We start from the raw sequence: 24,113 nt of genomic DNA on the forward strand, positions 1-24,113 counted from the left end.
AGAAGAAAATGCAGTAATTACATATTTAATAAAACTTTCTCCAATCCAAAGGTGCGCGTTAGTGCTATTCCCATATATTTATAACACAATGCATTCTTTTCATATTGCACATTGCCTTGAAATAGATAGTAATGTTTATCCTTCATGTGTTAATAAATCGTAAATGTCAACATTATTATAACAAATGGAGGAGGTAGGAGAGAAGAACTCTCCACTCTTGCCATAGAATTTGAATATACTATGTGCTTTATATCATGTATTCTTGTATGAATAATGCGCCTTAACGTGGCCTCCTTAACTCCCTCTTAGTGTTATGTCTGTTCATGATTTTATCACAACTAGAGATGAGCGAACCGGTCGCGGTTCGGCTCGAGGTCGGTTCGCCGAACGGAGCTCCCGTTCGAGTTCGGTTCGTCGAACGTTCGACGAACCAAACTCGAACCAATAGGCTATAATGGGAGGCAATCACAAACACATAAAAATGCATTATAAATGTACACATACAGTTAATAAACATTGCCATAACACTTACCAGTCCCCGCGATCCCTCCTGCACTCTGTCTCCTGCCGCTATTCCATCCGATGATCGCTGAATCCTCCCGGTGACCGGCACTGCCAGCAGAGATGCAGGACATATCGTGACATCAAAATGGCCATGTGACCAGTCACGTGGCTATTATCTCATTGGCTACAGACTGGTCACATGACTATGACGCATCATGTAGGACCTGCGAGTGCATCTCTCCGGTACACGGTGCACATTTGTGTATCGCCGTGTACCGGCGACATGCTCTAGCACACGGTCGACTCCCCGTTCCGTTAGGGACCGGCTGACACAGCCGGTCATTAACGGAGATCACCGTTGCCATAGCAACGCAGTTAGCGGTGACGCCACCGCTAACCGCAGCTCCGGGAGCACCGTTGCTATGGTAACGCGTCTGTCAGCGTTACCGCTGTTACCGCTAGCAGCACTGATCACTCACGGAGTGAAGGCTGCACGCTGCTTCTCGTGCAGCTTTCACGGAGTGAATGCTCCACGGGAAGCAGTGTCTTCCCCCATGCAGCAGTGATGGAGCAGAGCTGCATTTGTTGAACGAGAAAGACAGAAGACCATGGATCGCGGAGGGCTGACAGGGGGTAATAAAGATGGAGTCTCTAATGTGTCTGTGTATTTATTTCTATTAAAGTATTTTTTCTCTGTGTGGTGTCTTTTTTTTAACCCTTTATTGGAGATTCTTAATGGCCGGGTCAAACGTGCCTGACATTAAGAATCTCTGGCTTAATACTGGCTAGTAAAACAAAGCCAGTATTAACTCATGATTACCCAACAAGCCACCCGGCTCCAGGGCTGTTGGAAGAGTTGGATACAGCGCCAGATGATGGCGCTTCTATGAGAGCGCCATTTTCTGGGACGGCTGCGGACTGCAATTCGCAGCAGAGGCGCCCAGAAACCTCGGGCTAACCTGTCCTGCGGATTCCAATCCCCAGCTGCCTAGTTGTACCTGGCTGGACACAAAAATGGGGCGAAGCCCACGTCATTTGTTTTTTAATTATTTCATGAAATAAGTGAAATAATTAAAAAAAACGGGCTTCCCTATATTTTTGGTTCCCAGCCGGGTACAAATAGGCAACTGGGGGTTGGAGGCAGCCCGTGGCTGCCTGCTGTACCTGGCTAGCATACAAAAATATGGCGAAGCCCACGTCATTTTTTTAGTGGGCAAAAAAATAGGTCACGCCCCCTCACAATATGCCGCTAGGCCACGCCCCCTCACTATGCCGCTAAGCCACGCACCTCACACTATGCAGCTAGGCCACGCCTCCTCACACTATGGCACTAGGTCATGCCCCTCACACTATGGTGCTAGGTCACGCCCCCTCACACTATGGCGCTAGGCCACGCCCCCTCACACTATGGTGCTAGGCCACGCCCCTCACACTATGCCGCTAGGCCACGCCCCCCACACTATGCCGCTAGGCCACTCTCCTCACACTATGCCGCTAGGCCACGCCACGCACCCTCACACTATGCAGCTAGGCCACGCCCCCTCACACTATGGCACTAGGTCATGCCCCTCACACTATGGTGCTAGGTCACGCCCCCTCACACTATGTGCCCAGAATGGGGGGGATAAAACACGATGGGGGGTGCCCAGAATGGGGGGATGAAACACGATGGGGGGTGTGCAGCATGGGGGATGGAGCACTATGGGAGTGTGCAGCATGGGGGATGGAGCACGATGGGGGGTGCACACCTCCCCCCAAAACACACACACACCACCACCACACACGCACCGCACAACACACCACACCACACACACTGGGAACCACAAACACCCCCCTACACAGACACCCACACACACAGACAACGCCACACACACAACACACAAACACCGCGGCACACACAAATATACGCACATACCGCGCAACACACACATTGCACAAAACATACCTCCCCCCAAAACACACACACGCACCCCACACCCACACCCACATAAACTGCGCAACACACACAGCACCACACACAGACAACACTGCAGACACACAGCGCTCCACAAACAACACAACACACACAACAAAACACACAAACAACACCGCTCTCACCCCCCCACCCAGACAACACCCAGAACATTTACAGCGCCCTACACAAACACTTGACAACTACACACAACAACATCTATATATATATATATATATATATATATATATATATAACAAAAATCATACATTAACTACACATTAAATTCTAGAATACCTGATGCATTAGAATCGGGCCACCTTCTAGTATATATATATATGTATATATATATATATTTGTATTTACACAGTGGGGAAAATATTGTATCTTATTTATTCACTGCCGAGTTTGCAAGTTTTCCCACCTACAAAGATTGGAGAGGTCTGTAATTTTTATACTAAATACACTTCAACTGTGATAGACCGAATAAAAAAAATCCCAAAAAATCGCATTGTATGATTTTTAAATAATTGATTTACATTTTATTGCATGAAATAAATATTTGATACAATAGAAAAACAAAAGTCTGCGGCGCCGCAAAGAATTTAACTAAAGTGCTGACGACCACAGCGGCGGGCCTTGCACAGGACGCTATCACCTAGGGGTCTATGTGCCTGTGGTCTGCAAGAAGCAGGTAAGAGGACATTAAGGGAACAGAGGACAGGTGAAAGTATTTGTTTTGTGTATGTATATGAACAACAGCATAATAGGGGACATGAGGCCATTACTAAAGGATGGGCACATTACTACAAGGGACAATATGGAATAGACACATTACTACAGGGAACAATATGGGCATATTACTACAGAGGACAATATGGGCACATATGATGTGCCCAGGATCCTTGTGCTCATCCTGTAATAATGTGCCCATCCTGTAGTATTGTGCAAATCCTTTTGCTCATCCTGTAGTCATGTCCCCTTTATTGGGTCTCTTCTTGTAGCAATGCTCCATCCATCCTGTAGAATTGTCCCCTATTGTGCCAGTCTTCACACACAAAAAGACAAATCTTTCTCACCTGTCCTCCATTTCCTCGGTGTCTTGGGTCGTCCTGCTTCTTGTGGCCTGCAGAAACCTTGACAAACGCTGCCGTGCAGGATCTGCCGCTTATAGAGCTTTGTATTATCTAACTGGCACTGTGTAGAGACAAGCTCTCTGTACAGCTGATCAGCTGGGTGGCCTCTGATTGGGGTAACTGTATAGAGAATTTGCATCTCTGCAGTGCACATAAATCTGTCATCTGAAATAAAGTGCTGACTGCATTGGCCCCCAACACAGGCAGTGATCATCAAGGGAGCTGTGGGCCTGCAGGAGAGCCTCGTTTTTGAGAACACTGAACTATAGAATGTATGGGAGGGTGCGAGGGAAGGGGGGCAGGGACTCCGACATACTGTATCTGCCCCACTAAGCAGCAGGGCGGCAAAATGACGTTGGCTGGGATGCTCATCAACAAAGGCGAGGCATAAGCTCCTGCCCCTGTCGACGTGACATCACAGTGTGATGCCCTGGCAAAACCAGGTAGTCACAAAAGTTGTACATCCTCCTTGTTACCACCAGAAACCCACACTTAGGCATAACACACAGTCATTAAACCCTAGTCACCCCCTCATGATAATAAGGACACACCAGTGGGCGGGATCAGGCGGATAAAAATGCCCACCTAGGGGTCCTGAGGTGTCAGGGGTGGGAACACGTCAGTTAGTCAGTAGTTGGAGATGAGTCCTGACAGTTGAAGTGAAAGGAGCGAAGTGTGCAGTGTAGTCAGGGGTAGTAGCCCTTTGACTACCTGGCTAGGTGGCAGACAATGAACAGGGCCACAGGCGACGGAGATCCGATCGCGGGAGACCTAAAGTGGACCGGGGCAGGGTTGTAGCCCGCCGGTGCCGACAGCAGGAATCCGGTCCGGAGGCCGTGCACAGTTGGGATGCCTTGACCCTACGGCGAGGAAGATTGCAAGCCCCTCTCCAATTAACCAACCGGGGACAAGGTTCCAGACTTTGTCCCATTAACTGCCCAGATAGAGCAAAATGGAAGCCCAACGCAGGGGATAGGGTGTCCGTCAGAACCCAATGAGATCCCAAGGGTCAGCTTTCGCGTTCCACAGCTCCGAACACATACAGAACCGGGAGTGGACTTCTTTGTTCCATGCAAAGTCATCCAAAAAGGAAAGACAAACACAAAGTGCAGGAGGAAAGTATACCTGTTCATTAACCTGGGTGCGGGACCCAAATGCACCCTCCTAAGGCAGCTGGCCACTGGCAACTTGGTTTACTACTGGACTTGTGTGAAATTACTGAACTGTGAGTACACCTCGTCCCCCGGTCCAGCCCGGCGTGCCACCTCCAGCAGCCATCACTCCCGTGTTCAATCCGCGGGCCCCGGGACTACACCTCCCCTACCCATGGAAGGGATCCCATCTTGCTGCCCCGCTCCTTCAGCCCCGGGTGCCCCATCACAAGGCAGCGTCGGTGCCACAATCCCTTACCGCAACCCACAGGTGGCGTCAAAGACACAACAACTCCCCTGTAAATATCCCCTTTCCGATGGTTGTGAGGACGGGCGGCCATGCGAGCCCGAGTCCGGTTACCACTCGAGCCACAGCAGCGGTACCCGGACCCGAGCAGGCCCCACGAGAGAGAGAGAAGCGGCAGCGCCCCCTGCCCGCAACAGGAAGTAGCAAAGTCCCAGCAGAAGCAGTCACATGACCGCTCTGAGCTGGGGGAGAGAGGCTGACAGCAGGACAGGTAGGTAGTTGCTATCTACCTACATGCCCCTATGTAGCCCAATAGTGAAATTAAAAAAACATAAGCAAAATAAGGTGGATAACCTCCTTAAATGTAACCAGGCTCAGACAGCAAAGACATTTGACCAATTGAAAACTCTGGCAAAACATTTCAAGATATTTCATAAAAAAAATGTTTAAAAGAACTGAGAGTCCTCAGTGGTTGATACCTTTTAATGGCTAACTGAAAAGATGGTAATATATAGCAAGCTTTCGAAACTACACAGGTCTCTTCTTCAGGGTTTAAGGATACCCTCTACCCATCCAGAGACTTGTTCAGTGAGGGTACCCACACATGAAATGATGGGTCTCCATGGATTTCCAGATTTGTGAATTTTGGGAAGCATGGAGAATGTGCCTATTCTTGGATTTACCAGTATCAGTTCATTGGCTCTTAAGGATATGTCAGGCAGACCAACTTGTTAAGTTCCTTGTAATAGTCCTGTGTAGGGTCAGACTCCAATTTTTTATAGTAGCGTGTGTCCATCAGTTGTCTGTGTGCTTCCTTCATGTAGTCTGATTCGTTCATCACGACTATTGCACACCCCTTGTCTGCAGGTTTAATGATGATTTCTTTGTTGGTTTTCAAAGATTTTATGGCCCTTCTGTCCTGGGCACTGATGTTGGATAGTTGCCTCCTGTGTGTGTCTAGGATAGTGGATTTTATCAAGTGTCTGAAAGTGTCTATATAGTTATCCAAATGAGGGTTGCGTCCAGGTGGAGGTGTCCAATCTGACCTTTTTTTGGTTGTCAAGATCCGTCTTCCTTCAGTCTGGGTGGATGCTGAATCATCTGCATGGTTAAAATATTCCCTCAGGCGTAGTCTGCTTCACATAACTTGTCTTATTTACAGCTCCATTCTGTGTCCTGTTGTGTATAAATATGTGACTCTTCAGATTTTGTGTTATACCATGCCTGATGAAGAGACCTGAGTAGTCTGGAAAGCTTGCAATTATTACCATCTTTTCAGTTAGCCATTAAAAGGTATCAACCACTGAGGACTTCAGTTATTTTAAACAATTTTTTTTATCTCTACTGGCTAACACGGTACAAAGATATATTTTACCTGTATTAAGATATTTAATGAATCCGATGCTTCCAAATAATGTATTATGGCCATTGATCAAGTCTTTTTGGGGAATAAAGGTGGTGATCTTTTCAAAACCCTATCCCAAATAGAAAGCCAATGGATCTACAGACTAGATACTGTCTCCCCAAAAGGATTGAATGAAAACTTTGGGTTTGCATCCTTTTAGTAGAATTCCTCTTTATAAAAATTAGTTTAGATATAGGCCTATAGTTATACTATCAATTTAGATATATTTTATTATTCAGTCCTTAGTAATTTGGGTGTTTTTAGCTTGTAGGTTTTGATATAATTTAACCATTTAACTCATATAAATATTTATTGTCATAATACGTGGTTAATTATGCAAAAATCAATGGTTTATATTTATTATGTAATTTAATTACCACCCGTTCTGGTATAGCAGCTTTTGTATTTGTATTTTAATGTTTTCTTTTAAATTTTTGTATTTGCAATTTTCTGTACAATAAAATAATTTTTTAGCCTAATTCTCTGGAAATTGTTTTTGTGCTATATGTATTGTAAGGTTTTAAGGCTATTGTTAAGTAAAAGAGGCTGGTGTTACTCATGCCCCTATGTAGCCCAATAGTGAAATTAAAAAAACATAAGCAAATTAAGGTGGATAACCTCTTTAAATGTAACCAGGCTCAGACTGGCTCATAGGGAAAAGGATGAATCTCCCAATGGGCACCTGTGCATGAGTGGGTTCTTGTGCATGATTGGGCCTGACATCCTGCTATCAACAATATAATTTCACATAGATGAACAGTGAGCCCACAAGGGTCATGCTACTGGCAGCCCCCTGGCACCCCAGTTTGACAATGAACAGAACTATCTTGATAAGAACAATTATATGATTAATTTACAATCTAAATATACGGATCTGCTTACATCTTATATGATTATTATTATTATTATTATTATTATTATTACTGGTTCACTTACATTACAGCTATCCCCCAGTGACTGCCACATTTCTTTCCTGCCTCACCAAATAAAGACAAGCCAATAAGTGCAATGGTTGGTGTGATAGACAGAGGTCCAATAAATCTCAATATAAGTCCAATTAGTCCAGAGAAGCCCAAGAACACTTGAAAAAGGGAGGCAACAATAACTGCACCTTGAATCTGAGGGAAAAAGTAAGATTGATTAAATGTGTTTCTTATCAGTTATATTTCATCAAATATGATTTCAAACAATGTAAACAGGTACTTATATATTTATTAAAACATTTTTGTATAGATTCACGGACGTCGTTATATTATGTATCTATTTCTTTCAAAACCACAATCACAATAGGAAACCTACACGGTGTGCAGAATTATTAGGCATCTGAGTATTTTGTCCTTTTCATCATTTTTATTTATATTTTCTGACTCCAAGCTATATAAACTTGAATGTGTACTGGATAAAGCATATTAAGTGATGTGCATTTGTGTAAAGAGGGATGGTGAGGCCTAAAGATATCAACACCCTTTAACAAGGTGTATAGAATTATTAGGCTGCTTGTTTTGCTCAGGCCAAATGGTGTAAAAAGAAATTTGACTCTGAAAAGTCAAAAATTGATAAAAATCTCACAGAGGGATACAACACTCTTGAAATTGCTAAAATGTTGGGTGTGATCACAGAACCATCAAAAGTTCTGTTGTAAATAGTCAACAGGGTTGCAAAAACTGTATCGGGAAAATAGATGCACATAAACTGCCAAGATTAGAGAGGAATCAGATATGAAGTGAGCAGAAACCCATAATCCTCCAGTGCTGTCATATTCCAGAACTGCAACCTCCCTGAAGTCCAGAAGAACAAGGCAATCAATGCTAGGAGACATGGCCAAGGTAAGGAAGGTGGAAACCCGACCAGCCCCAAACAAGACACATAAGCTGACATGTCAAGACTGGGCCAAATAATATTTGAAAACAGATTTTTTTGCTGCCCCACAGAAGAAAAAACTACGATTTTAGGTTCTGGAAGTTTCTGCTAACTAAAGTTAACTGGTTAGTCTAATTGCTTCATGAGCTGGATATTTATGTTTATCAAAGACAGGGATATAAGTATGTAACAAGTATAAAAACTCAATCTTCTAGTCTACCAGGATGTATTATATGGTTGCCCACTAAAAATGTAAAGGAGAAAGGGTTAATCTCCTACGCCATCACACAGTCCAAATGATATATTAGAATATCATTTATTGGTCAACGCGTTTCAAAGCCATCAAGGCTTCTTCATCATAACAATCATAAAATCAAAACCTTGATGGCTTTGAAACGCGTTGACCAATAGATATATGATTGTCCTGATGTAGTAGCCTTGATGGCTTTGAAATGCATTAACCAATAAATCATATTCTAGCTTATATCGTTTGGACTGTGTGGTGGCGCAGGAGATTAACCCTTTCTCCTTTCCATTGATTGATTGATTGATCTCCACGTGGGTTCTGCAGCGGCCTACAGGCGTTTATGGTGGTTGTGACCTGCACAACCACAAGAGGTGAGCCCCTCTAAGTTATTCTTTATATTTTCCTTTGGATAAGACCCTATTTGCACAATTTACTTTCCAGCTTCATTTGATGGTTGTCCACTACTCAGACAACCCCTTCTTAAATAGTATATCCCTTTTTAAAATAAAACACCATATACTCATCTCTGATTCCAGCATCAATCCAACATTGTCAGCATCGGGTCTCCCAAGGCTTGCATTACATTGCTTTGCCATTGTGAGACTGGCACGGAATCAGCGGCTGCTATTGAGCTACTGTGCCTATGCTGCTTTTGGACAATAGCTGCCACTGAATATTATGCCACGTGAGCCACTGCAGGAAATGTCATGCAAGCCTCGAGAGACCAAGGGCCAACATTATTGGAATGACACCAGTACAGGAGGGGATTATATAGTATTTTTATTTTGCATATTGAAATAAAGTATTTAAGAAACTGTTGTATGATTAGTGGACAACTCCTTTAAATTGCAATCCCCATAATTACTTTTGACGTGTTTAGTTATACTTCTAATTTCTAAAGTATTGTTATGATTAATAGTATAAGTAATAAGTATTGTTACTGATATGATGGTAAATCTTGTTTTTCAATGTGAAACATCCTGAACGTTATAAAATAAAGAACATCTATAACAATCTATATATATAATTGCCTTATTCTGTCTGTCTTGCTCCAAAATGACGTAATTACAGTGACAACCATCGCCACACCGCACACGCTAAAGAGCCTGCGACCAATGTCTCAGCTAACTGAACAGCCCAAACTACGGGCCGACAGAACGACGCCCGACACTTTTCCCCGCAGCCACACGGAGCCCCGACTCCCCGGTGAATGCTGCACCCCCGGGAGCCCACACCGGCAACCCAGCCGACACATACCCACCACTCGCCTCTGCATCCCACACACATTACCCCACTTGGCTCCACCCCCCCACCCTCCGCATGTATACACTGAACACACACACACACGAATAGTCACCTGTCCCCAGCCATGCAGTCCCCAGCACTGACATCCTCAGTGCCATGGCCCCTCTCGGCTCTGCCCCCCCGCACTCCGCCCTCCGCATGTATACACTAAACACACACACACACCTGGATAGTCACCTGTCCCCAGCCATGCAGTCCCCGGCACTGACATCCTCAGCGCCATGGCCCCGCTCGGCTCCACCACCCCCGCACTCCGCCCCCCGCCCACATTACCCCGCAGGATGGGGGCACATATCAGGATGGTGGCTGCACCACGATGGGTGCACATGCCAGCATTGGGCCACATGCCAGCATCAGCATATTTTTACTTAACTTTTTCACTGTTCATGGCCTTCTTTCATTACAAGACATGGACATCATTAAACATTAGACTCCTCTATTAAAACTGTTCCTTCTGTTGTTTTTCATTTTAAAACCAATAAACAATTCTAAGAATACTAAATTAAACCTAACCCATTCATTCATTACCTTATTAGTCAATCTGCTAACCTACATACACATTCTAGACTACCCGATATGTTAGAATTGGGCCACCTTCTACTTATTTTAATAATGATAAAAAAGTCCATGACTGGAAATATATTCTAAGGATCGGTTCTATCCCATTTAAATGTCACACAGGTAATGTCCGCATCCTTTCTCAAGTATGAATGATAGTTCCCTGTTTCAGTGTAAACAGGTTCTCGAGATAATCACCCCATTAAAGTCAAATAGAAAAGAGGAAGCAAAAGCAACATTTTGATAGCTACTTGAACTGAAAAAAAGAGAAGTATGTACTGTATGTGGCGACCATTAGCATCAGGCATGCTTGATAAAGGGAGAGGACCCATACACAGGCCCGGTTCATTAAAGGAACATTGACTGAATTATAATGTAAATTGCTTTGAAAGTCACAATGTTGGCGCAATTTGGAACTGATCAAAGATTTGTGACTTTTGGCATTTTCAGAACAGTTTCTCCCAACTCTTTCTAAAATGGGTGGATCTGTGGTGGGGCAGGGGAGCACATGAGGTGTGATGCCACAGCTCATCTACTTCATGATAAGCTTTAATGTTCCCTATGCCAAAAATCATACTCCCATAGCTAAATTAATTACATTTACATGTGTGTTATTCTATTAACATGAAAGTTTGTAGAGAAAGCGATATTGGAAAGAATAAGCATTAGCATGTCTAGTGACATGTGGCCATTACAGTCAATCACTAGCCACACCTCTGACCGCAGTGGTGTTGACATTTTACCATTACAGCCAGTGATTGAGTGCTATGGGACTTGGGAAACATCAGCATAAGAGTAGCAGGGATTGGTAAATTTAGTATTGCATGGACATAAATATATAAGAACTATCGCGCATCAAAAAGTAGAGACTAATAGTTGTCAATACCCAATAGATAAAACTGTGAGTCCAAAAATGATAAATATATATTGCAAAATACATAGACATTAAAAGTACATAAATGGTAAATGGGGTAAGAGAAAGAATATACAAATCCTAATAGGTGCTATAAGTAGCAAGTGGACATTGCTATAAAAGCTCAAATGTGACACCAGAAAAATTTATTCCGGAATCCAGCAACCACAAAAGTAATAAAGGCAATACGGCAGTGGATAATTCATAAATAATAATGTGGCAAATGGGGTATTGCTATTAATAATAAGGTTACTCTACAGGGTGCTGTAGATATCAAGTAGACATAATCACATAAGTTGAAATACGGCACAAAGATTCCTGAGGTAATAAATTAGTGAACGAGGGTATGTGGGGAGTGTTTTTTCAAATAAACAATTTTTTTCCTTGTCTCTGTATCTTTTTTAACTCTGTACTTGCCAAGTTAGTAATGTGGTGTCTGATAGATACCTAATCATTACTACCTCCTGGGCTTAATGTCAGCTGTCAATTTACAGCTGACATCAATCCTTAAAGCATTATCCCAATTGCCACTGCACCAGGGGAATCACGAAGAGCTGGGTAAAACAACAGACAATGCACATCTAATCGATCCGCTACTTATGGGAAGGCTGAGGGCTACTATTTTAAGTCTGGGGAGGACCAAAAACCATGGGCCTTAACACCCTGCTAATACCAGCCCTCAGCTGTCTGCTTTACTTTGGCTGGTTATCAAAAATAGGGGGGACCCCAGATTGTTTTTTTATTGATTTAACTAAATAATTAAAAAACAACATGGAATCCCCTCTATTGTTAATGACTAACCAAGGTAAAGCAGATAGCGCAGGGTTGCAACCTGTAACTGCCTGTTTTAGCTGTGCTGGTTATCACAAATGAGCAGGAGCCCACATCAATATTTTTTTAACCTTTATTGTTAACAGTTGCATACAGGGATCTTCCACATGCAATAAAGCTACAGGCTTTCAACAAACTTAGCATCCGAACAGAACCCGAACTCTGAACTCGGACACAGACTTTTTTAAAAGTCTGTGTTCGAGTCCAAAACTTGGTCACCTGGTGTTTGGTACAAACCCCAAACTTTACAGTTCAGAGCCACTCATCCCTACTTGTGACAGATTCTCTTTAAGTGTTTAGCTGACCTCCTTAAATGTATCAATTTTTGACAGTAACAAAGAAAAAATTACCATTGATACAAGGTAACGTCATGATTACCATCTACTGTCATGGGATAATGGCAGTAAATAAAGTGTGCAAAGAAAACAATAATTGTCGTGTTAATTTATAGCTTAAATTTGATATTCCCTGGTGAAAAGGATTTGACAAAGTCTTCTGAAGATTTAACCTGATGCCTCTGAGACACTGGCAGTGAGCTACAGCAATAAACCCTACAGTGAAGCATTCATTGTTCCATTTAAACGTAGTATGGAAGAATGCCAGGAAACTTTTATGCAAATTGCTCTTAGACAGGTCAGTCAAGAGAGTGATATATTTTCTAATTGTAGCTTTTATAGAATAGAAAAAAAGATTTTAAATCATAACAATCAATCTAGATACTTTATAGTGATTATGTTTCAAGCCATATGTGGGTATTTTTCCATTAAGATGTTTAACTCTTAGAATATTTTTTTTAGAAATAAGATAACTAATATTAAGTGTATAATAACCATAATATATGATATGTTTACTAATCGAAGAGGCAGATCTGGTCATTGTAAAATGTGGCAGACTGTGTCTCCTTATGTCTACCGGAAGGTCAAAGGGAAGAAAAACATGTCTGTCATGACTTGCCTTGCTGATTTGTTGCTTTTTCTTATCGGGAGAGACTTTGTGTCTAATGCTTTGCATATTTACAAAAGTAAAGTTAGTTCTTTACATTAAAGCAGCCCAAGCAAAACTAAGGAGCCGGCTTTAATATTATGAAAAACATGGCATCTAAGATCTAAGACCTCCAGAATGGAATGTGACCTGATTGAGTATTCCTAAAACATGACTGCAATGCACATAGAGGAAGCATTTGTAGGAAAAGGGTGGAGTGTATTAAATTGCTGGACATAACAAGGAACCAAAGACTGACTTTCCTGACCTCAATAATAGGAAAAAAAGATGTGAACACCACACGCTTTTCATTAATATGTCACACCAACAATGAAAGCATATTAACACCTTCCTAAATATTATCCCACTCTGCATCTAGAGGAAGGCTAGCCTCCAATTTACTTATCAACCGTATTAAAGACAATTTAAAACAATAACAAACTAAAGATTACCAAATCTAAAAATAATCTAGTGAAGAGAGATTTCAAGGTCAGAGCCTTTGTTATAACAGGAAAAGCATGTTCCTCTAATTATTAGACGGGACCTTGTTAGCAGCAGGAAGTTTCGTCTGCTGCCTTTACCCATGTATGTTTGCTTTTGTCTTAAAACATCCAAGCCCTTTATGTTTCAGTCAGTTCTGCATGGTCTCTTCTAATAAAGATGACCATAACAATAATAATATTCACCTTACTACCTTTATAAAAAACAAATAACCTGCAATCTCATGTTTTAGTATTAATCCTTAAATTCAAATGTTGAATTTTAAGTAATATTTACTCTGCCATAATAAATGATGATAATAAAAGTAAAATTAATAATAAAAAAGAACAAAAGATACAATATATATTAAGAAAAAATCTTCCTTTCTATCAATATCTTCAGATACGACATTTTCTAACTAATAATCCTATATTTGTGGAGTCTCTGTCGGTCTCTTCTCTTCAAAATTTTGTACTTGGGTGCTTCATGGGAACCAGTCAGGTGCAATATGCACCCAGACCCATGAGCAGTTCTGGGTGCACATTGCTAATCCCTGCCTCACCGTCCCTGTATACACTAGCATAAATAAAGAGATCCTTAGAAAAAGTATTTCAAAAGATCTTTTATCTCATGCTAAAGAGCGCGGGGACTAGCCCCAAGGGTTTCTCCCCTAGCTATTCGGCCCACATAGCATACTAGCACGCCCCTATGGGCGTACTAACATGTTAATAAATACGCAGCAACGATGCACATACCTCACTGTTAATGATGGCCGGCGGAGGATGGATGCACACTGGGCATGATCCCGAGTTCTCAGCACTTCCTGTCATGCGCGCTGTACCTCCCTGAAGCCGGGAAGCTTGCTTGAACCCAGCTTCAGTTTAGTGCGCATGATCGGCTTTGGGTACTCCGGATCATATGCAGTGCAAAGCCATCCTCCACCGGCCACCATGAACAGTGAGGTATGTGCGGCGGCGCTGCACATTCATTAGCATGTTAGTACGCCCAGTGGGACATGCTACCATACTATGTGGGCAGACTAGTCAGGGGATATAACGCCCTCATGACTAGTCGCTGGCCTTATTAGCATATCATAAAAGAGCTTTAGAAATACTTTTTCTGAAGATCTCTTTATCTATGCTGCTAGATACAGGGATAGTTAGGCAGGGATTGGCAATATGCACCCAGAACTGCTCGGGGTTCTGGGTGCCTATTGCACCTGAAAGGTTCCCTTTAAAGCTCAAAGCCTTTTCATGGCATATAATTTGCTAAATACTCCTCTTCAGGATCAAAAACTGCCATACATGATGAAATGGGAGAGAAATCTCTCCATCTCTTCCCTCCCATTGGATTGGCTCGTAGCTTCGTTCTGGGTTCAAATATCCTTTAATTGTATTAATCATATTGAACAGTTAGGAAAAAAACACACCTTAGATGATATTTAGCCCCTGCCAACCTTACTCATTATGTACCTAACTACTTGTTGATGTGCTGGAAAGGGTTTCAGCAGACTGGTTCTTTAGCTCACACTTGGTGGACTTGCCCTAAAGTTGCATTGTTCTGGGGGCTGGTGTTTGGCTTGATTCATGAACTGACATGTCTCGACTTAATACCCTCCTCAGGTCTCCACCTAATACCTTCCTCAGGTCTGGCAGTGTTAAATCTTGCGGTAGACTCCTTTCCATTAAACTTCAGGGGACTTATAGTGCATATCCTGACAGCGGCCAGATTGCATCTAAGTTCATTGTGGAAGTCAGATCGAATCCCATCATATTCTGAACTTTGTAAACGAATTAACACTTGCTTAAAATGTGGTACCCTTGGCTGACTTCTATATATGCTTCTCCTATTTTTCATCTCTTATAATCCTCTCACGGTAGTAGCATTTGTTAAATAAAGATGTAGTGTATAAGGCCACGCTTTTTTTTTTTTCTTCCCTTTAAGTTCTATAGTGTTTCTACATGTACCTGGTCTGTCATATTATGTTATTTTCTTGTGTGGAGAGACATCCCCTTGTTGTTTTATGTTGTATTGTAAATGTCTGTATTATTTGGAAAAAAAATATAATAAATATATAATGAATCAGAAGAAAAAAACTTTGTGACCAGGATTAAAACTGTTTTATTTCATTAATAAAAGTTCTGTTAAAATGCATATGTGTAACTAAGGATGACCTAAGGTAGTAATGGGAAAACCAGGACTGTAAAATTCGGGATCCATACCGGCTACCTAGTATCTATGCACCGACTCAAAATGGGGTTCTCAGGGAACTACGTGTAACTATCCGGATTTTGCCACCTGTGATAGGGTGAGGGTGTATTGATGACTGTTATTCACTGTGAATGCAAGATGCTTATTTGCCGTTCATGGTATGCATTGTTATTGATATGTAATAGAGTAAGAGTGTATTAATGAGCTTTATTCACTGTGAATGTGTGGCGCCCCTGACCTGGTCAGGCGCCACTGAGTACTGCACCTATGCTGGGGGCAGTACAACACAGGTAATCCAGAAAGCTGATTAAGGTGTGATTATACAGGCGCATAGTAATCAGGTCTCCCACATCTACCTTTGATAGGGACCCCTGGGGAATCCAGGAGGGGGTATGGCCACCATGTCCACTCAAGGGGTGTGGTAGAGAGCCTGGTTGCTAAGTTGCGTAGGCAGGCACAGAGGGGAGGGAGTAGTGAGCCAGTCAGTTAGTGTAGTGCAGGGAGAGCAGATGCAAGAAGCAGACCCTGCAGGCTGTCACGACTCTGACAACGCACATGCAGTGGCTACCGACGGGGGAGATCGGTCACCTGGTAGTGCCACCCGAAATCCACTCAAGGCTAGAAAGTGCAAAGGGGTGGCTGAGTACGGGGACTGCCAGGGAGGTACCAGGCCTGCACGGGTTACAGGTCCCAGTGCAGAGATTCATTCAGTTTTCCCTGCCAAACCTGCCGAAGGGGGAATTTCAGACCCTCACCATATCACCAGAGTCCGCAGCCACATAGCAAAGAGAGGGCCCATAGCTCACAGGAGGCAAGCAGCCGGAGTGACCTGATCCAGGCTACAAGCAAATGGGCCGAAACGAGGGGAGAATAGGCAGCAGCAACTTCCCTGGGCGAACCCAGCAGGACTACAAGTCGGGGTCGCCCCAAAAACACCAGGGCTAGGAGGGCGAGTCGGTAGTCACCCTCACAAGTCAGCCTAAAGGAGTGCCTGGTTTCCTCTGGTTCATCCCAGCTACGCCCGGGTACTCACCCTGCCATCAATTGTGAGTAAAAACCCTGAAAGACTGTCCAGACTGTGCCTGAGTCATTTTGCTACTTGTGGTTCCACACACACTCCAACCGGACACTGGGTTTTGCCTCACTCTTGGGAGGTATTACTCACAGCAAGTCGGGCTGTAGTGTGTACATCGCCCAGGCCAAAAGCTAATGCTCTACCAGGATACAGCTAAACCCCCACTAATGTGGAAGTGTCACAGGTGCAGGAGAAGCAGATCACACACACACCTCCATGGAATGGAGGGGAGGCGAATGCTAGATGATAAAACTGCACACAAGTGGCTTGCATAGAGCGCTGTTCACATGCAGATGGCACAGTCACAAACCCGCAGCCTATTAGGTGACGCCCTTCTATTAGATCAGGCGGGCTGCCAAGCCGTACCCCACTGTGTATCATGCACGGACAGACACTCTACAATGCAAGGCCCAACAGAAATGGGCCTGGCTGTATCCTGTACAAACAAAAAAATATGATTTAGTGTAGGGACCTACAGACATGAGGTCCGTGAAGAGGGTGTAGGCTTACGTTTTATGGCCATAAATACCAACAAAAAACTCATATTTTTTGTTTGTACAGGATACAGCCAGGCCCCTTTCTGTTGGGCCTTGCATTGTAGAGTGTCTGTCCGTGCATGATACACAGTGGGGTACGGCTTGCCAGCCCGCCTGATCTAATAGAAGGGCGTCACCTAATAGGCTGCGGGTTTGTGACTGTGCCATCTGCATGTGAACAGCGCTCTATGCAAGCCACTTGTGTGCAGTTTTATCATCTAGCATTCGCCTCCCCTCCATTCCATGGAGGTGTGTGTGTGATCTGCTTCTCCTGCACCTGTGACGCTTCCACATTAGTGGGGGTTTAGCTGTATCCTGGTAGAGCATTAGCTTTTGGCCTGGGCGATGTACACACTACAGCCCAACTTGCTGTGAGTAATACTTAATTTTTGGAGGACATTGTCCTCTTTTTGTTGCTATTTTTATATTTAGTGTAGGGACCTACAGACTTGAGGTCCCGTGACGAGGGTGTAGGCTTACGTTTTATGGCCATAAATACCAACAAAAACCTCATATTTTTTTGTTTGTACAGGATACAGCCAGGCCCCTTTCTGTTGGGCCTTGCATTGTAGAGTGTCTGCCCGTGCATGATACACAGTGGGGTACGGCTTGGCAGCCCGCCTGATCTAATAGAAGGGCGTCACCTAATAGGCTGCGGGTTTGTGACTGTGCCATCTGCATGTGAACAGCGCTCTATGCAAGCCACTTGTGTGCAGTTTTATCATCTAGCATTCGCCTCCCCTCCATTCCATGAAGGTGTGTGTGTGATCAGCTTCTCCTGCACCTGTGACGCTTCCACATTAGTGGGGGTTTAGCTGTATCCTGGTAGAGCATTAGCTTTTGGCCTGGGCGATGTACACACTACAGCCCAACGTGCTGTGAGTAATACTTAATTTTTGGAGGACATTGTCCTCTTTTTGTTGCTATTTTTATATTTAGTGTAGGGACCTACAGACATGAGGTCCCGTGACGAGGGTGTAGGCTTACGTTTTATGGCCATAAATACCAACAAAAACCTCATATTTTTTTGTTTGTACAGGATACAGCCAGGCCCCTTTCTGTTGGGCCTTGCATTGTAGAGTGTCTGTCCGTGCATGATACACAGTGGGGTACGGCTTGGCAGCCCGCCTGATCTAATAGAAGGGCGTCACCTAATAGGCTGCGGGTTTGTGACTGTGCCATCTGCATGTGAACAGCGCTCTATGCAAGCCACTTGTGTGCAGTTTTATCATCTAGCATTCGCCTCCCCTCCATTCCATGGAGGTGTGTGTGTGATCTGCTTCTCCTGCACCTGTGCCGCTTCCACATTAGTGGGGGTTTAGCTGTATCCTGGTAGAGCATTAGCTTTTGGCCTGGGCGATGTACACACTACAGCCCAACTTGCTGTGAGTAATACTTAATTTTTGGAGGACATTGTCCTCTTTTTGTTGCTATTTTTATATTTAGTGTAGGGACCTACAGACATGAGGTCCCGTGACGAGGGTGTAGGCTTGCGTTTTATGGCCATAAATACCAACAAAAACCTCATATTTTTTTGTTTGTACAGGATACAGCCAGGCCCCTTTCTGTTGGGCCTTGCATTGTAGAGTATCTGTCCGTGCATGATACACAGTGGGGTACGGCTTGGCAGCCCTCCTGATCTAATAGAAGGGCGTCACCTAATAGGCTGCGGGTTTGTGACTGTGCCATCTGCATGTGAACAGCGCTCTATGCAAGCCACTTGTGTGCAGTTTTATCATCTAGCATTCGCCTCCCCTCCATTCCATGGAGGTGTGTGTGATCTGCTTCTCCTGCACCTGTGACGCTTCCACATTAGTGGGGGTTTAGCTGTATCCTGGTAGAGCATTAGCTTTTGGCCTGGGCGATGTACACACTACAGCCCAACTTGCTGTGAGTAATACTTAATTTTTGGAGGACATTGTCCTCTTTTTGTTGCTATTCTCACTCTTGGGAGGCCACGACACGCAGCTGCAAACAACACCTACCCAATGAATCCCCTAACCTGCAGGGGCGGTCTCCTGACCGCAATACTGAGAGTGGTGTCACGAAAATCCAAAGAAGATAACTTACCTGTGACCAGACCATCCCACGTGGAGTCCCTGAAGGTAATGCTACACAACACCTGTGGGGCTTTACTAATGCAAAATGCTTTACTGTCCAATGTATGCATTGTTGCTGACCGGCCACAAGGGGCTGCTGTTTTGCATCTGCCTTTGACTGTTTGGTCACTATAGCAACAGCTGTTTTCGGCTGTGGACTGAGAGACCGGAGGAGGTGCTGGATGTGAGCTGAAGGGAAAACGAAAGGTGTGCATAACAGAAAGAAGCCACGGCAAAAATACTTAGGTGGATTGTGAGAAGACTCATGTTAGAGTTTGGTGAGGAGGACCGTGACGTGTGGGAGCAGCATCCTGTGCCAGAGATCACCATTCTTCAGTTGCTGGCTATGCTGATCACCGTGAGAGGATCTTGAAGTCTCCATTTATAACAGCTAGACACCACAGTACCCAGCTACGGTAGGCTGGGCCCAGGAGTGCATGGACGCAACACTTTGTTTTGGTACCAAAACACATATCTGCTCTGCTTAGGCCGACTATATACACAGTGGGACTTGCTGGCTCTGCCTTGTCAGTTTGCCAGTTAAAGTTAAAACCTTAAAGGGACAGCGCCACCTGTTTGCATTGACTGTTGCTTAAGAAGATTTCCAGGACTGTGTTGCTAGCCATGTGGTTTGCCTTTCCACTTTTACCATCTGCCTTATCTCTGAGGCTTCAGCAATCAAGGGTATTCAGGGAGGTTAGAGGGTTTTGTTTAAGTTTAGGTAGATAAGTTGTAAGCTCTTAGGCTATGTGCGCACGTTGCGTACTAGCCCTGCAGAAATTTCTGCAGCGATCTGAAGAGCACACGTGCGCTTCAAATTGCTGCAGAACATGTCCGTAGAGAAAAAAAAAAAAAGCTGATTCCATGCGCTCTGCCTGCAGCTCCTGCCATAGACAGAGCAGGAGCTGCCGGCAAAGCGCACGGAAGAAGTGACATGTCACTTCTTAGAACGCAGCGCTTCGGGCAGCAGCCGAAGCGCTGCGCTCTAAGACGCCACGTGCGCACGGCCCCTGCACAATCTCCATAGACTGTGCAGGGGATGCAGGACGCATGCAGTTATGCTGCGCTACAAAGCGCAGTGTAACTGCATGTATTTTCGCAACGTGCGCACATAGCCTTATGCTGCACCACTGGTAGGGCATGTTCACACACACAATTACTCCTGCTACCCAGAGAGATTACCAGGTATTAGACGACTGTTTAGACAACCCCTTGGTTAGGCAAAGGTTGGTGAGAAGGCGGTATAAATCTCCATTACGTGTGGCGCAGCATACGGGTGTAGGCTTTTAGCCTTGTGAATATATTGTTTTGTTCTTTTTGTTTTCTGCATGTTTTTTTGTTTTGGTAAAGTAAAACAATCATTTATCAACCAACTGCCTAGAGTCCTTTTCCTGGTGCATGGTTTTGCTGTATACTGGGGAGCCCACCCTGTACAAGACTTTAGGGGGCTTTACAGGCTGCGATATCGCTAAGGAGATATCATCGGGGTCACGGTGGTTGTGACGCACATCCTGCCTCGTTAGCGAGATCGCAGCATGTAACACCTCTGAGCGACGTAAAACGATCGCAAAAGAGGCAAAAATCGGTGGTCATGGAGAGTTCGTTCTAAAACAAAATATCGTTTTCTGCTCAGTAGCGATGTGGTTCGTCGCTTCTGTGGCACCAGACATTGCTGTGTGTGACACTGCAGGAGCGACAACCATCACCTTACCTCCGTCCACCGGGAAAGGATGAAGAAAGGAGGTGGGCGGCATGTTCCGGCCGCTCATCTCCTCCCCTCCTTTTCTATTGGGCGGCGGTTCAATGATGCTGCTGTGACGCTGAACGAACTACCCCCTTAGAAAGGAGGTGGTTCACCAGTCACAACAAAGTCGCAGAGCAGGTATGTGCGTGTGACGTTGCCGTAGCGATAATGTTCGCTACGGCAGCGATCACCACATATCGGCCGTACGACAGGGGCGGGTGCTATCGCGCTCGACATCGCCAGCAAATGCTAGCGATGTCGCAGGGTGTAAAGTACCCCTTACACACCCACCCCAATTATTGAAAAAAAAATTAAGGAAAAAGAAAGAAATTAGGGAATAAAACAGGAGTGTTACCAAATTTAACACTATTTCCAGGTTCGCTCATTATCCTCATACATATTAACTGCTTTCCCCACCCACTGCGGGGGGGACTGCATGCTGGGTTTATTAATTATTTATTTAACCCCTTCAGCCCCCAGCCTATTTTGACCCTAAAGACCAGGCCACTTTTTGCAATTTTGACCAGTGTCACTTTATGAGGTTATAACCCTGGAATGCTTCAACGGATCCCGGTGATTCTGTGAATGTATTTTCGTGACATATTGGGCTTCATGTTAGTGGTAAATTTAGGCCGATATTTTTTGCGTTTCTTTGTGAAAAAAACGGAAATTTCGCAAAAATTTTGTAATTTTCAAACTTTGAATTTTTATGCTCTAAAACCAACGAGACATTCAAAGTTTATGAGCAATTTTTCATTTTTATAACAAAATTTACAAAGCACTCTTTTTAGGGACCACATTTGAAACGATTTTGAGAGGTCTACATGACACAAAACACCCACAAGTGACACTATTCCAAAAACGGCACCCCTCAGGCTACTCAAAACCACATCCAAGAAGGTTATTAAGCCTTCAGGTGCTTCACTGTAACTAAAGCAATGTGGAAGGAAAAAATGAACATTTTGCTTTTTGCAACAAAAATGTTAATTTAGCCTCAAATATTGCATTTCACAAGGATAGCAGGATTAAATGAACCCCCAAAACTTGTTGGGCAATTTCTTCTGAGCACGCAGATACCTCATATGTGACAAAAAACCCACTGTTTGGGCGCACGGCAGGACTTCGAAGGGAAGGAGCGTCATTTGACTTTTTGAACAGAAAATTAGCTGGAATCGTTAGCCGCATCATATTGCGTTTAAAGAGCCCCTAATGTGCCGAAACAGTGGAGCTCCCCCACATGTGACCCCCTTTTGGAAACTAGACCCCTCATGGAATTTATCTAGATGTTTATTGAGCACTTTGAACCTCTGGGGGCTTCACAAAAGTTAATAAAGTTGAGCCGTGAAAATAATAAAAAAAAAAATTACCATGAAATTGTTACTTCAACCAGGTAGATTTTTTTCACAAGGGTATCAGGAAAAAATGCACCATAAAATGTATGGTACAATTTCTCCTGAGTACACAGATACCTTATATGTGGTGGAAATCAAATGTTTGGGCGCACAGCAGGGCTCGGAAGACAAGGAGCATCATTTGACTTTTCCAACGCAAAATTGTCTGGAATAATTAGCGGATTCCATGTTGTGTTTGGAGAGCCCCTGATGTGCTGAAACAGTGGAGCTCCCTCACATGTGAGCTCATTTTGGAAACTAGACCCCCCCATAGCATAAAAAAAAAATCAGGGCGCACGCACGGATGTCCTGCAAAAAGAGAGGTGGGGAGAGAGCGGACAGCAGATCACAGAGGTGAGGGGGCGGGCAACCGATCACGGAGGTGAGGGGGAGGGCAGCCGATCACGGGGGTGAGAGGTGAGGGGGCAGGCAGCCGATCACGGAGGTGAGGGGGAGGGGGCGGGCAGCCGATCACGGGGGTGAGAGGTGGGGAGGGGGAGGGCAGATGATCACGAGGGTGTGGGGGAAAGGGCGGGCAACCAATCATGGAGGTGAGGGGTTTGGGGGCGGGCAGCCGATCACGGAGGTGAGGGGGAGGGGAGGGCAGCCGATCATGGGGGTGAGTGGTGAGGGGGCGGGAAGCTGATCACGGGGGTGATAGGTGAGGGAGCTGGCAGCCGATCACGGAGGGGAGAGGGCGAGCAGCCGATCACGAAGGGGGAGGGGGTGGGCATCCAATCACGGGGGTGAGAGGCGGGGGTGCGGGCAGCTGATCGGGGAGAGCGATGGCAGATGGAGGAGGGTGGCGGCGGATCGGGAAGCTTTTTGCCGGTTTGATGCAGTACAATGGCAGCGCAGCAACTTCCGGGTCCCATGCTCCGGTCACATAATAGTATGGGACCGGAGATGGCTCCCTGCCATTGTACTGTATACACTGTACTGGCGTGCTCCAGGACTGACAAGTGAAGCTGAGGGGGGCGGTCACCGGCCCCAGGTCCACGGTGATTGGAGAGATCGGTCACAAGGCCGGTCTCTCCAATCAGAGCTGCTAGAGCTGGGGTAGGGTGGTCCAGTTGAGGTCACCTAGCTCCAGCCAATGACCAGTGCTACAGCTGCACTGATCATGGCTGGATTTCAATGTTTTAGCCATTTTCAATGGCTCAAACATTACAGTGGCTGTAATTGGCTGAGCGGCGTTCGTCAGCCAATCACAGCCTCCGTAGGTCCGGGGAGGAGGCACCACCCCTCCTGAGGTCAGGCACAGGTCCCCTCCTTCCCGAATCTGCGGTTTGTGTGAACCGATCGCAGTCACCGGGGCTCCGGGGCCACGATTTCGCCATGACGGATACATCCGTCATGGGTCTTTAAGTACCAGGGCATCATGACGGATATATCCGTCAAAGGTCATGAAGGGGTTAAATATTTGTGGTTCCTATTATTTTAATACATAGCCAAGATAAGCACACGACTGGGGGCTGCAGCTTGTAT

General features: G+C 44.8%; 1 protein-coding gene across 1 annotated transcript in view; it reads right to left on the reverse strand.

Moving 5' to 3' along the window:
• The window catches only part of LOC142303441 (solute carrier family 23 member 2-like), a 511,942-nt gene that overhangs the window by 389,401 nt on the left and 98,428 nt on the right, over nucleotides 1–24,113 (reverse strand). The window contains exon 5 of the mRNA XM_075344788.1: nucleotides 7,331–7,512. Coding sequence (XP_075200903.1) covers nucleotides 7,331–7,512 — 182 coding nt within the window. The remainder of the gene's footprint in view (nucleotides 1–7,330; nucleotides 7,513–24,113) is intronic.

Source organism: Anomaloglossus baeobatrachus, chromosome 4 (genome assembly GCF_048569485.1).
Source record: "Anomaloglossus baeobatrachus isolate aAnoBae1 chromosome 4, aAnoBae1.hap1, whole genome shotgun sequence".
NCBI lineage: Eukaryota > Metazoa > Chordata > Amphibia > Anura > Aromobatidae > Anomaloglossus > Anomaloglossus baeobatrachus.